The 13,870-nt window shown below is 36.3% G+C and overlaps 1 protein-coding gene across 2 annotated transcripts; it reads right to left on the bottom strand.

Moving 5' to 3' along the window:
• Window positions 1-1,541: 1,541 nt before the first annotated feature.
• LOC124844097 (Polynucleotidyl transferase, ribonuclease H-like superfamily protein) lies at window positions 1,542-8,466 on the bottom strand. 2 transcript variants are annotated; one of them, XM_088114745.1, is made up of 8 exons: window positions 8,036-8,466; window positions 7,818-7,948; window positions 5,361-5,555; window positions 5,168-5,277; window positions 4,935-5,051; window positions 4,743-4,857; window positions 4,440-4,655; window positions 1,542-2,254 (listed from the first exon to the last, which is right to left on the bottom strand). In XM_088114745.1, exons 1-8 carry the CDS (start codon window positions 8,350-8,352, stop codon window positions 1,602-1,604), a joined length of 1,854 nt encoding a protein of 617 aa, XP_087970871.1. In that variant the 5' UTR covers window positions 8,353-8,466; the 3' UTR covers window positions 1,542-1,601. The 2 variants fall into 2 exon arrangements, with proteins under 2 accessions (XP_087970871.1, XP_047176909.1); XM_047320953.2 differs by having other exon boundaries at window positions 5,168-5,280; window positions 8,036-8,465.
• Between the last annotated feature and the right edge of the window lie 5,404 nt (window positions 8,467-13,870).

The following is a 13,870-nucleotide window of genomic DNA, read 5'->3' as shown; positions in this document are numbered from 1 at the left end:
GAATTCAATTACGTGAATTCTTATAGCATTCAATTACTTAGAATTCAATTGCTTGAATTTCAAATGGATGATAACGCATGGATGATAACGCACAAGAAACAATACAATTTATTACATGATCAACCCAAAAATTCATAAATCATTCTACCACACCAAAATATTCAATCATGATATTAAACATTCAATTAAATTAATCACCATTTAAATGCAAAGATAGTTTTTCATAATCATAAGAAGATACTCAAGAAAATGTTCACATTCATCATAAAGTAAAGAAAAGTAAGCTTCCCATACCTTTTTTACTTTTCACAGTAACAAGATTGAAATATAAGTCCTTAAGATTGTAGTAAAAATAATGACTAATACTCAACCCGCAATTTCCTGAGGCGTGTAGATCACTGTCCTTAAGGACTTATCCGCGGTGTATTGCGCAAGCCCCCCAGGATACAACAGGAACTTCTCAGAATTTCTGAGGATCTCAGAACTAGCAAGGAACTCTAAAGAATAAACCCAGAATAATTTTAGAAGAGGAAAAGAAGAAAAGAAAAGGAGAGAAGACTGACTTGGGATGTTTTTGGAATGGGGAAAAACTCTCTATTTATAGAGTTAGGAAAGAATAAAATCAATAAAAAGCCATTAAATATTTTACCGTTGGAGCACTTAATAAAATGAATATGAACGTTGTTGGCAATTAAAGTTTTGACCGTTGTAATCCAACGTTTTCTTTTGCAATAATCTAACATTATTACAACAGTTTCTTTTTCTGTTTTTCCTCATGCACATTTTTACTTCTCTTGCACTCTCCATAACTTCCCTCTTTCTTAATTTTTTAAGTGGTTACTCATCTTTTCTATAAATTCATCCTGTACGTTAGAAAGTAGCTGAGTAAAGAGTATTTCCATCTGATTACAATTCAATTTAGAATAACTTCTTTTTTGTTCTCTAAAATCTTTGTTAGTCATATCTAAAAGTATTTTAAAGTTTCGTCAGTCTTGTTATTTGAGGAATGTTATTCATTCAACTGATTTATCTTTTTATCTGTGGTTTTGTGATATTTCATCAAGTCTTTAGAAGAGTGATGTTTTGAATTTGATGTACAATTTAATTATGATGAGTAAATAAATAAGATCGATAAAGTGTGAACTTCAACAATTTTAACTAGAGCACGCAATTTATTTTATGAATATTAAATTATACTTCTGATTGAGTATGAGAGTATCCAACCTCCAAAATGTTTCAAATTGAGACTGTAATTTTATTTGTTATTTGATGAATATTGTGATTGATTCAAAATTTTGGAAATGTTAAATTTACATTTGTTGTCTTTATGATATTGTGAAAAATGTTATTTTTTGCTAATAAGAACTAAATTGTGACTATTTATACACTTTGGAATATAAATACTATTTCCCCCAATATTTTTCTCATATCTTCTCATGACGCCACATCATACATACAATACCTTGTACATCGATCAACAAGATTGTAATTGCAAGCTTGATACCTGTGATTGAGCATCTTGCTAAATGACAAGTTCAACATCACACCAAAAAATCAATGAAAGATAACCAAGATTTCAATAATAAGAGTACATCACAACATTAAAGATCATCCAAGTTAATTACATTGTCATTATACCAATGAATTTCAGAGGATTTTCTCTCACAATTACTCTCCTTATGACAGGAAGAACTTTCCAAGGCTCTTTCAAGTGACTCCCTAAGATCCATCTCCCACAAACCTAGCCTGCATATTCTGTCATAGGTCTCATAACTGGTTACCCTCAGACCATCTGCCACCAACTCCTTTAAGTCTCCGCTCATTTCTTCACTATTCATCATGTCTACAAATTGTTTTGATACTCCAGGTTGCCAGAAAACAATAATGGCACAACTCTTGTCCACCAATTTAACATCAAACTCTCCTGAAAATATATTGTGCGATGAACGAAGTAAATTCTTTAGCATGCCGGCTGTCATACCAAGATTGAATCCCCATAAGAAAACCAAATGTTCACAACTGATTTTTCTTGCATTATTGGTCCACACGCCAACAATCCCGGCATTAGATGAATCTTGGATTGGATGTGACCGTGGATGGAATACATTGGTGAAGTCTTCAAGCTCTGGATCCAAATGCTTATTGCCAGAATCAGTTACATTTGGGGAAATTTTCAATATAGAGCATAGCTTCATGAATAAATAGCCTAGTCTTAATGCATTAAGTCCATGAATCTTGCCTTCTTTTACAGTAGCTGTGTAAACCAACAAATGAAAAAAAAAATAAGACTTACAAGTCATGAAAATAAAACATATTCTATTCTCCCTTCCATTATCAGAATGCAAACGTTTAGTTGACTTTCCAAATTGTGCTTTTATCATACGGAAGAATCTAACAAATAAATTAAAAACTTCAATTTTTCTTTCATGAGAAAAATCCATGTAACTCAGGTACAATCATCAATAAAAGTGACAAATCATTTAGCACCAGAAATAATAGAGCTTGATACTGCCCCCAAACATAAGAATGAACCAAATCAAAAGGATGAACAATCTTTGTATTACTAGAAGGATATGTAGCACAATGGTGCTTTGCAAATTGACATACATCACATTTAAATGACTCAATAGACTCTTTGGTAAACAAGGGAACATAGACTTTAAAACAGAAAAGGACGAATGTCCTAGACGATGGAGGAAAAGTCAAATTTGAGATGACTCAAAAGTAGTGCAAGACTAGAGACAAGAGGTAGTTGTTTGCCTATCAATACTATTCTTAGTTTCCAAGTTGTTAAAGCAATACAACCCTCCCTGTTTCTTAAATACTCCAATTGTCTTCCCCGTGGAAAAATCCTAAAAAACACAATGAGTGGGAAAGAAGGTTATAGAGCAATTTAGGTCATAGTAAGCTTTTGATCAGAAACAAGATTATTAGATAGTTTTGTTAATTGATTTGAAACAATACATCAACTTTTACATAGACAGAACTCAAATCCTAGAGTAATAATGATAGGTTCAAGGGAAATGTTTATATTAGGATAGATAAGAGGGACAGACAGTTATAACTGTTTGTGGGTAGGTTTTGTTGTCTCACACTTTTATAAAGTCTGTGTAAGTAGTTGTTTTTAGCAGTTTTTTAAGAAGTTTTGTAAAGGGAAGGCTAAGGAGAGTCTAGTCCTCTTGAAAGACCAGGACGTGTAACAGTTTGGATTACTGTGCTTGTTTCATTGTTAATAAAGCTATCTAGTTTTTCTGGTGAACATCCAAGAACCTGTCTTGGAAGTCTTTACAGTTTTAAATAAATCTAGTTACCTATCATTGGTATTCAAAGCCATTTTCCTGGTGCTATGGCGTCTATGTGGCATGGTCAATACGAGAATGGAGGCAAGATTAGATGGATTGGAGCGCATAGTGCAAGAATAGGAACATGAAAATCAGAGTAGGTTCCAAAGGTCGGAGGAAATGCTTACAAGGATGACTGGGTTGGTGGAACGTTTCACATCCTCTGATAAACAAACAGCGGATAGTGCTTCTACTGCCATAGAAGGCAGTGTAGGCAGTCTAAAGAATTACAAAAGGAATGAAAGTGGATGTTTAGGACTAACTAGGGAAAAATGGAGGAAGCTTGATATTCTTGTTTTTGCAGGAGAAGATGCTTATGGCTGGACTAACTGGTTGGAGAGATATTTCCGGTTGAAAGAAGTCAATGAGGAGGAGAGGATGAGGGCTGTTATGCTGGCTTTGGAGGGAAAAGCCCTGAATTGGTTCCCGTGGTGGGAGACTTGCTATCCGAATCCTACATGGGAAGCTTTCAAGAGGCGGTTATTCAACGGTTCCAACCAACAATGCTTCAAAATCCTTTTGAAGTTTTGATTGGGCTTAGACAAATTGGGCAGGTGGGAGAGTATATTGAACAATTTGAGCAATATGCGGGGTTCTTCAAAGGTATAAGGCAAGATTATTTGACAGGCAGTTTTCTAAATGGATTGAAGGACGAAATAAGATTGAAAACATGGTGACAATTGCATAACTAAAAAGTGAAAACAAGAAACAAAATACAAGTAAAAGCCCCTAGTGCCGGTTAACTTTTGGCTTCATTTCCTATTTTCTGTTAATTATATAAATTGCCACCTTATACTTTCAATCTGTTTCTGTTTCTAAAAATATAAACATGAAACAGAAAAAAAAAATAATACTTCTATTACTAATCTTTGAAAACAAGAAACATATTGAAAACTAGCAATTTTGTAATTAAAAAATGAAAACATAAACAAGCCTAAGCATTCAGTTTTGTAAAGTATGAAGCCATTACCTTGTTCATGAAACTTTGCACAAAATAAACAAGACAAAATGAATGAATGTATGAAAGCATGTAATAAGCATGATTTTGAGTTTCGCACAAGAATAGAAAGTTGTGAACAACAAGACGCGGTAACTGACCTTGGTCAGGAATTTCCATATCAACTGGTGCAAAGAAATTACTATTCAAGTAGGATATAGCACTCGGAATGTTGGTCATTTTTCTCATGGTTCCATGTTTCTTCATCAAGTAATTTATGTCAAGTACATTGGGAAAAACTGAGTGCAAAGAGCTAAAAAATTCATCTACCTCCAGTGGAAGTGGTGCAATGAATTTTGAATGGATTAGAGTACAATCTGCATAAGTAAATGAGAAGTTAATAACACGAAAAAGTAGACCAGACAACTACAACTAAGTTGAGAATTTTCATTTAAGAGATACACCATTAAGGCAATTGTAGCAGATAACAGGTTTCTGGGAAGCAGAGATTGAATCGATCACCTCTCGAAATCCACGAATTTTCTTGCTTTTCTCCTCTTCAAAATTCTGAAGCTCTCTCTGAAATTAAACCATGAGTATTTTCAAAATGGAAAACAGTTAGGAGGCAAGCACAAAGGTTAGATATTTCTCATTACCTCCAATGATTCCTTATCTTCTTTTGAAGTTGCCAGAACAATTCGTATTGCATGTATGGTCCCGCTGTTTGCAGGGATCAGCAAAGGAAGAAGATCATCTGAGTGGTCTAACAACATCTACAAATAAACAGCCAAGAAACATATAAAAATAAATAAATAAAAAACTGATGGTGAGGTGATCATAGTTGTCTTATTTAGATTAGAACAATTAAAACTTCTTTAGTTCACTATACCTCAAGAATTAGTTGCACTTGACGTTCACTGCATACATCTATAGTCATGCAAGGTCTTGATCTGAACTGTTCACTGCCCAGGACAATATTCCTAAGGGAGTTGATAAGTTCTTCTGCATAAAATGTGTTTAAGAAAAAAAAGAAGATACAAGAAATTCTTGATTGTAAAAAAATCTGCTATAGATTTTCTAACCATCTCTGCCTGTGCTTGTGCCAGAGCTTTCACGTGTCTTTCTCCAACATTCAATCCGTGATCTAATCCTCTCAACAAAAATTGTGTCCGCAACAGTTGGTGATGAAGAAGATTTCACCACTTGACAAGAAGAGAGAGCAGCTCCAAGACGAACTTTAGCTGCTGACTCTTGAGCTCTAGATAGATATGATATGCCTGTCATACAAATAAAAAACTAACAGGTTATTAAAAAAAGAGCAACCTAGTGCAAGTGGCACCGAGCAACACTAAATGAGGCAGGGAATGTAAATTACTCAGTCTTAGTCCCGCAAGAGGATTTGAATCCATTACCTCTAAGCTAAGCAACACAGAAGCATGTTTATCCATGCTAAGGCTCAACCTAGTGCAGGTGGCACCAACCAACACTAAATGAGGTGCAGGAATATAAATTACTCCATCTCAGCCCCACAAGAGGATTTGAATCCATGACCTCTAAGCTAAGCAACACAAGCAAGTTTATCTATGCTAAGACTCATCCTCAATCATAGGTCACCAAAATATCAAAATAAGGGATTCAGATTCCCCACAGAAAGAGATTTCGACAAACTTCAACAGCCAATCAATTGGAAATTTACAATGAAGATAAGATAGCTCATGTTATCTAGTGATAAAAACCTTGTGCACATACAATATTTGAATTTGTTGAAAGTCCCACATCGATTAAAGATAAGACCAATTTAGGTTAGACCAATTTAGAACATATAAGTGGATGCAAACCTCACCTTACAAGTCAGTTTTGTGGGATTGAATTAGGCTTAAAGTCCACTTCTTAACATAGTATCAGAACCATAGTTAAAGCCCATCCTAGCGATATTTGTTGTTTGTTGGGTATATTGTTCTACCCGCTATCGAACCATCCATTAATGTCTAGTCTCACATTCGAGATGTATATACCTCGATGTGAGAGGGGTGTGTTGCATCGACTAGAGATAAAACCAATTTAGAATATATAAATGGATACAAACCTCACCTTACAAGCCGGTTTTGTAAGGTTGAGTTAGGCTTAAAATTCACTTCTTAACAGAAGTGTCTATCTGATGTCCATGCAACAATGGCAATTCATGCTTATGTGAAAATCAAAATGCTTGGAATCTGAATCCCTAAATAAGTAACAGAACCATAGATCCTCAATTTACATGTCATAGCATAACCTTTCTTTCCACATTTACCACATTAGAAGAGTCCCTACTTCATAGCATAACCTTCCTTTCTTTCCGACAATCAACAATCACCATGACCAAAACCCTACTTCATATTTAGGGCAGAAAAAGCTCTTTCTTTTTCCCATTCAGGAGTATTTCCTCATGCTTATGCAGCTTTCCAATCAAAGCTGAGTTTCCCCTCGGTAGTTCATAAATAAATATTAGCATTAAAAGTCAACAGATAAGTAAATATTTAGAGTAATGTTTGCAAACTTAAATTCGTTTTGTGCTTTCAACTGAAAAATAGTTTTAGGTCAAATATAAATGTGCGATAGAAAGACTAATAACACTCTCTAACAATCTTTTACCTTCGCTTCTTAGAGCTAACGAGGGAGGGGAGGAAGGAAAGCAGGTGAAAGGGAGGAAGTTGTAGTTTTGTTGGAAGAATCCTAACCGTTTTCTTTTCATGCAAAATTCCAAAGAAGAAATATAAGGAATTGGCCATGAGTATATAGTTCTTTTGAAAATCATAATCGACTATAATCAATTATGGGTCAGTTTTTTAAACTCTTTTGTTCTTTATATTATTATAATAAAATAAAGAATTAAAAAATAGTAATAAATAAAATCAACTATGATTACTAAAATATTCTTTCTTTCTATCCAAACAACATTTCTTTCCATTCATTTCTCATCTATCCATTTTTCACTTGCTCAATTTCTTACCTCTATACCAAAATGAGCATTAAACATACCCTCTGTTATCAGCTGAAATATATTGGAAACTACAAATTCTAATGGGTCCTACATGTAATCACTCTATCTCCTAATTTTGTAGTTTCCAGTACATTTTAATCAATGGTAACGTGTGTTAAAAGGATTTCACTAGCACTCCTCCAATTTGCCAGAGTTAAAGAGAAAACAAGCATACCACGAAACAGGGGTTTTACAAGACAAACTAAGTTTGAAGGTTCCAAACATGGGATATGTTTAAACAAACTTCTCCCAAAGAAAATTTCTACAAATTAGCTTAAGCATTTTAGAATACGAGTACACGTTTTTTTCTTTCCACTTTTCTTTCCTAAAAGTGCTGAAAATTTTCCTGGCCTAAAATTATATTTTGATCACAGAACAGCACCAGAAGCACTCAGGGAAGATGTTCTAGGTTTTTTCCTAATTTTAAACCATCAAGCAAAAGGAATTGGATTTACCCATTTTGCGACCCCAAAAAGAGAACAGGGACAAGAAGAACACACAAAAGCAACAGAAAGCTCACCATTATAAACGCAAGCATTGAAATCAAAGCCCCGGCGAGCCATGGAGGCGAGAAGCGATGTCTGACACGAAAAGCTGTAAGCAGGCATCCCCATTTTCAATTCGTCTCTCGGAAACAGCACGAAATTATAACTGCAAATTTTCAACGTTATCTTCAAAACAAATGGAGACCCAGCATTTTCAAAAAACGAAAAAGAAGTGAAAGTGTCGGGAACTGACGGGTGAGCGAGGAGTTTGTCGGAGCTGGAAACGGAGAAGGGGCATACTGCAAAGTGGAGGAGCTGGAAGCGGTGGGCGGCGCGGCGGGCCTTGGAGTAGGCGGTCTGAGCAGTGTCGAAAGGTAGAGGGCGGAGCCAGGACGGCGGCGACGGAGAGCCGGTCTTGGCCATAGATACGGCGACATAGTCGGAGGAAGAGATGTGAGTCTTTAGCTCTTGCAGGGACTCTTCGAAGTTGGAAATTGTCACCTGCTTCACCCTCCATTTCGAGGACGACGTGCAGAGAGAACGACGCCGCAACTGAAACACAGAAGCCATCAAAACGGCGGCGTTTCTGCTTCGGATTTTTCCCTCAAGGTGCGGCGCGTTACCACAGCTGCCGTTTTTTAACCATCTGAAGACAAATTTGAGAGAGGATAAAAAAGAATAAAGCTATGTATAGTGAAAAAGAAAACAATAGTTTCGAATAACAAAAACTTCCCCTTCAGAGACTACTTTTTAACGGTTTGAAGGTAAAATATGTTTTTAATCTCTTTAAATATAATATGATTTTGGTTTTAGTCTTTATTTAAAACTATGATGGTTTTTAATTCTTTTAATTTTAAAGTTATTATAATTAATCTTTAAAATTAAACGATGTTAAATTTTTATATAAAGTGACTAACACTGAGCCAGATGTTTGGGGTTTCTCATCTTTTTCACATCCACCATTGTTCCCTCTTTGAGTCTCCATTTTCATCCAAGCCAATAGTTGCCTCATCTTTTTCACATCCACCATTGTTCCCTCTTTGAGTCTCCATTTTCATCCAAGCCAATAGTTGCATTGGCAACTGCAGAAGCAGTGGTTTCACCAAGACCAAACCTAACCGTGGTCGTCACCAAAAGCGTAATCAGAGACCCTTTTTTATATCCATATTCCCACCATCCAACAAAAACCTAGATTCAAAATCTGCTCTTTCCTTCAAACACACCCCAACCCTAACTGTACAACCTTTGCAGACCCGACAATGAAAATTGAATAATAAAAGAAGTATAAAAATAAATTTAAAAAAATAAAAAAAGGAAAGAAAATCCTAACATTAAGGGAGACGATTAAGTGTTGAATAGCGAAATTCCTAACCATCTTGAATAAGGGAGATGATTACGTGCTCAAGGATGCAACCCTTATGAAGCACAACTAAACATTTAAATGCTTTAGGATAGTTATCACATTCGTGAGAGTCCTCCACCAGGTCAAATATTTTATTTTTTATTTCATTGATCGCTTTTACCACCTAATCAGGACTATCTCTCCAGGAAATCAAGGCTTCAAAATCTTGGGCAGGAGTCAGATCCCCAATTTTCTTAACTTTCACAGATGCATTTTCAATAACATCGTTTGTAGAAGATCTCTTTCCTCCCCATAATCGCCTAGACTTTTTCTACAACAAGACATTTTGAATGTAAATCATAGTTGATGTGGTTGTTCCAAATATCATAGTCGATGTCTAAAAAATAAGACCATAGGACTCATTCTCACCAACGGTTGTCCCTTAAGCTCAAAAGACCTACAAAATGAGTCACAAATTTATTTTGTAAAAGCAGGTCTGCATCAGGCTCTGTAATTTTCTTCTTAAGTGTGTCTAGATCCTTTGATTTCAGCTCAAGGAAACGATAAAAGCACTAAAAGGGAAACCGTGGTTGCTTTGCTGAATAAGATGAACGATGTTCTCAAGCACAACCAACGTGGCAGAGAGTGAAGAAGAAAGCTGGCATAAGATGTGACCTCGCCTTTTGCCACATGTAACAAAAGATAACGCCGTCCAATTTTAAGGACTAATAGTAAGAGTTTCAAAACTATGATGACTAAAAACCATCAAAGTTTCGAGTATTGGAACTAAAACCAAAACCAGTATGATACTTAAAGGACAAAAAACATATTTAACCCTTATTTTAACAATACTAGTATATGCTTTTTTTTTTACATGTATGGTTTTTATTTTCTGTTGTAAGTAGTTAATCTAATTTCAAAAACAATTCATTTAAATAAACAAATATTTAAAAGGATAAAACAGTAATATAAATATTTTAGTTTGAAAAATAATAAAATTTAAATAAACAATTATTTAAAAAGTAAAAATAATAAGATGATGATTTTGGTATTAAAAAATTGTTACTCATATGTAAAAGTTTAAAAGAATTCCTCAAAACATAAAATAAAAGAAATTGTGTACACAAATCCCCTTTTATTAACAATATACATAATAATACTAGAATTTTAAATGAAAAAATAAAATAATAATATTCTCCTTTTCCAAAACTTACAACCCTTGTGAAAATTGTAAAATATATTATATGATTGTGATAGTTTAATAAGTAAGAGAAAAATGAGTGCTAATGATAATTTTCCTATATTATATTAAAGCCTTGGAAACTTAAGAACTACTATTTGAAGAGGTTAGGAAGATAAGGAAAAAATACAAAAATTAGAAAGTTGTGAATATATATATATATATATATATATATATATATATATATATATATATATATATATATATATATGACAGTAGCCATTTAAATAACTTTTATTTGGTATTAACTTTTGTTTTTTAATTTTATAAATACTTTTTAAATTAAAATAGTTATTTTATTAACCTTTTAAATGACTATTTATTTAAATTTAATCACTTTTTTCGATTTCAGAGTTTTTTTTTTAAATTTAACAATTTCTTAATTAAAAAACTATTTACAAAATAAATAAAAACTATTTACAATAAAATTATAAAAATTATTTATACTTAATTTTATAAATATAATAATAAAATAAAAATAATTTTATTATTTTTTATTATCATTCAAAAGCGAATAAAATAGTTAAACAATCTCTTTTGTGTATTCTTCACAAATTTCTCTTTCTTTAATGACTATGAGTAGGTAATTATCCTTATTAGAGTTAAATGTATTTCAACAAATACTTCCTTGTAGTAGCTAGTTTTTCTTATTTAATAAAAAATGTTATTTTTCTTTTGGTACGTTTATAGTTTGTAATTAATGCTCCCCGAAGCACTTGATCTCTGTGTGTTTTGGAAAACTCAATTTGGACTACATTTGTACAAGACTGACTATCAATATTACCTATGTTTAAAATAAATAAAAGAAGAATATTGTTCATAGATAAAAGACATTTTTTCCTGATACAAGTTGTTTCGGTACGTAGGGTCTACCTTCACATTTTCAAGTTACTTTTTCGCACATTTTTTAGTTCTCCTGAGTGCCAATAATTTGTACTTCTCTCATCTACACACACTACAAGTTTGACAGGTAGATATTCATTAAAGACACTCTGATACTTTTATTGGATCAATGTATTAAGTTATTCATTGATTATAATTGTTAAATTTTAAATGCTTAATAAATGTAATCATCTATCATTTTATCTTGTTTATGTATTTATAGTTTTTGTATTGGATCTTTGAACTGGCCCAGTTAGACCCAATATTGCTTAAGTATGTTTTAACTTTCTTAATGTAAAATGTTTCGGTAAGGTTTGGAGGTCCCCCACTGAAACACTCTTGGTGGTATTGAAGACTGGATGGGCGTTGAAGACTGGATGAACAGACGTTGCTCTCTCTCCTCCTTCTTCTCCAAGTTGGGCGGATGGGCACCCGTCAAAGGCACTCTGACGCTCAAGTCAGTAAAATGACCGAACGGTTGGCTCCGTAAATAATGCATGTGGTGTGCATAATGAGCAGTGTGGTCCAGAAATCATACCTGGAACTCTTATTTATACTGGTTGTAATGAGCTTTTACCTTTTGTCGGCCTAATGACGATCCAATCACGCCTTGATATTCATTAGGGGCTTAATGAGTCATTACCAGTTGGCACGACCAATGTGGACGGCCATAGACGGACGTCCTAGGAGGACGACCATGAGAAGACTGTACGAGAGGACGCCATGTGGGAGGACCGTACGACCATGTGGGAGGACAGTACGGTACACAAGCCCCTCAAGCCCGAGCATAATGTTATTATGCGAAGGAGTTCTGTTCATGACCTTAATGATAGGGATGGGTTCTCTGGTTCATTTTTGTGCATGTCCTCCTTGTTCGTTGATCATGACGGGTGGTTGGAAAAACGAGTCTTGCCTTTGTTGGCTGAGTTGGATACACTACTGCTCCTTTGATGACTGGTCGGGACTTTTTTGGCGAAGATCCACGGTCGCTGACCTTTGGTTCCTTTGGTGAAGATCCACGGTCGCCGACCTTCGGTGAGCCGGCCGAGATTCCTTTGGTGATGATCCACAGTCGCCGATCTTCAGTGAAGCCAACTGAGATTCATTTGGTGAAGATCCACAGTCGCTGACCTTCGGTGAGGCCAGCCGGGATTCCTTTGGTGAAGATCCACAGTCGCTGACCTTCGGTGAGGTCAACCAGGATTCATTTGGTGAAGATCCACAGTCGCCGACCTTCGGTGAGGCCTGCAGAGATTCCTTTGGTGAAGATCCACGGTCGCCGACCTTCGGTGAGGCCGACCGGGATTCATTTGGTGAAGATCCACAGTCGCTGACCTTCGATGAGGCCAGTCGTGATTCCTTTGGTGAAGATCCACGGTCGGCGACCTTCGATGAGGCCGGCCGGGATTTCTCTAGGGCCAAGGTATGGCCAACAGTTGGCTAAGTACCTGTGAGGCTGGATGGCCGGGCAGTTGAGGTTGATGCCAAATTTGGCTAAGTACTTGAAGCCGGATGGTTGATGCCAAATTTGGCTAAGTTTGTGAGGCCGGATGACCGATCAGTTGAGGCCGATGGCCGGATGCCGGATGCCAAGTTTGGCCAAGTCTAGTGAGGCCGGATTGCCGAGTAGTTGAGGTTGATGCCAAATTTGGCTAAGTGCCTGAGGCCGGATGGTCGGATGGTTGAGGTTGATGCCAAATTTGGGTAAGTACCTGAAGCCGGATGGTTGGATTTTTGATGCCAAATTTGGCTAAGTCTGTAAGGCCGAATGGCCAAATGGTTGATGCCAAATTTGGCTAAGTTTGTGAGGTCGGATGATTGAGCAGTTGAGGTTGATCCAAAATTTGGCTAGGTCTGTGAGGCCGGATGGCCGGATGCCAAGTTTGGCTAAGTTTGGGAGGCTGGATGGCCGAGCAGTTGATGCCAAATTTGGCTATGTACCTGAAGCTGGATGGTGGGATGGTTGATGCCAAATTTGGCTAAGTCTTAAAGGTTGACGTCCTTTAAAGCACCACTCACTCGTTCCTTGTGGCTACAATAGAAATACCCGTTCGGGCCCCACGATGGATGCTAAAATGTTCCGATAGGGTTTGGAGGTCCCCTGCTAAAACACTCTTGGTGGTACTCAAGACTGGATTGGCGTTGAAGACCGAACGGACGTTGCTCGCTCTCCTTCTCCTTCTCCAAGCCGGGCGGATGGGCACTTGTTAAAGGCACTCCGACACTCAAGTCACTAAAATGACCGAACGATTGGCATCACAAATAATGCATGTGGTGTGCATGACGAGTAGCGTGGTCCAGAAATCATACTTGGGACTCTTATTTATACTGGTTGTAATGAGTTTTTACCTTTTGTCGGCCTAATGACGATCCAATCACGCCTTAATCTTCATTAGGGGCTTAATGAGTCATTACCAATTGGCACGACCAATGTGGACGGCCATGGGCGGATGTCCTGGGAGGACGGTGGAAGACCTGGGAGGACGACCATGGGAGGACTATACAGGAGGACGTCATGTGGAAGGACCGTACAGTACATAAAAGGTCTCGACCGAACAGTTAAGCTGGTCGTACAAACCATGGCATTGTTTGATTTGTTCGATATATCGGGTTGTCGCTTTCCT

Source organism: Vigna umbellata, chromosome 5 (assembly GCF_029865625.1).
Source record: "Vigna umbellata cultivar VRB3 chromosome 5, Vumbellata_1.0, whole genome shotgun sequence".
Taxonomy (NCBI): Eukaryota; Viridiplantae; Streptophyta; class Magnoliopsida; order Fabales; family Fabaceae; genus Vigna; species Vigna umbellata.
This window is presented reverse-complemented; position numbering and strand designations above follow the sequence as displayed.

Coding starts and splice junctions, on each gene's coding strand:
- LOC124844097 (XM_047320953.2), bottom strand. CDS start 8,352: ATGGCTTCTGTGTTTCAGTTGCGGCGTCGTTCTCTCTGCACGTCGTCC. Junction 5,556..7,817: donor CAATGCTTGCGTTTATAATG/GTGAGCTTTCTG, acceptor TTTGTATGACAG/GCATATCATATCTATCTAGA. Junction 4,656..4,742: donor CTGCTACAATTGCCTTAATG/GTGTATCTCTTA, acceptor TTACTTATGCAG/ATTGTACTCTAATCCATTCA.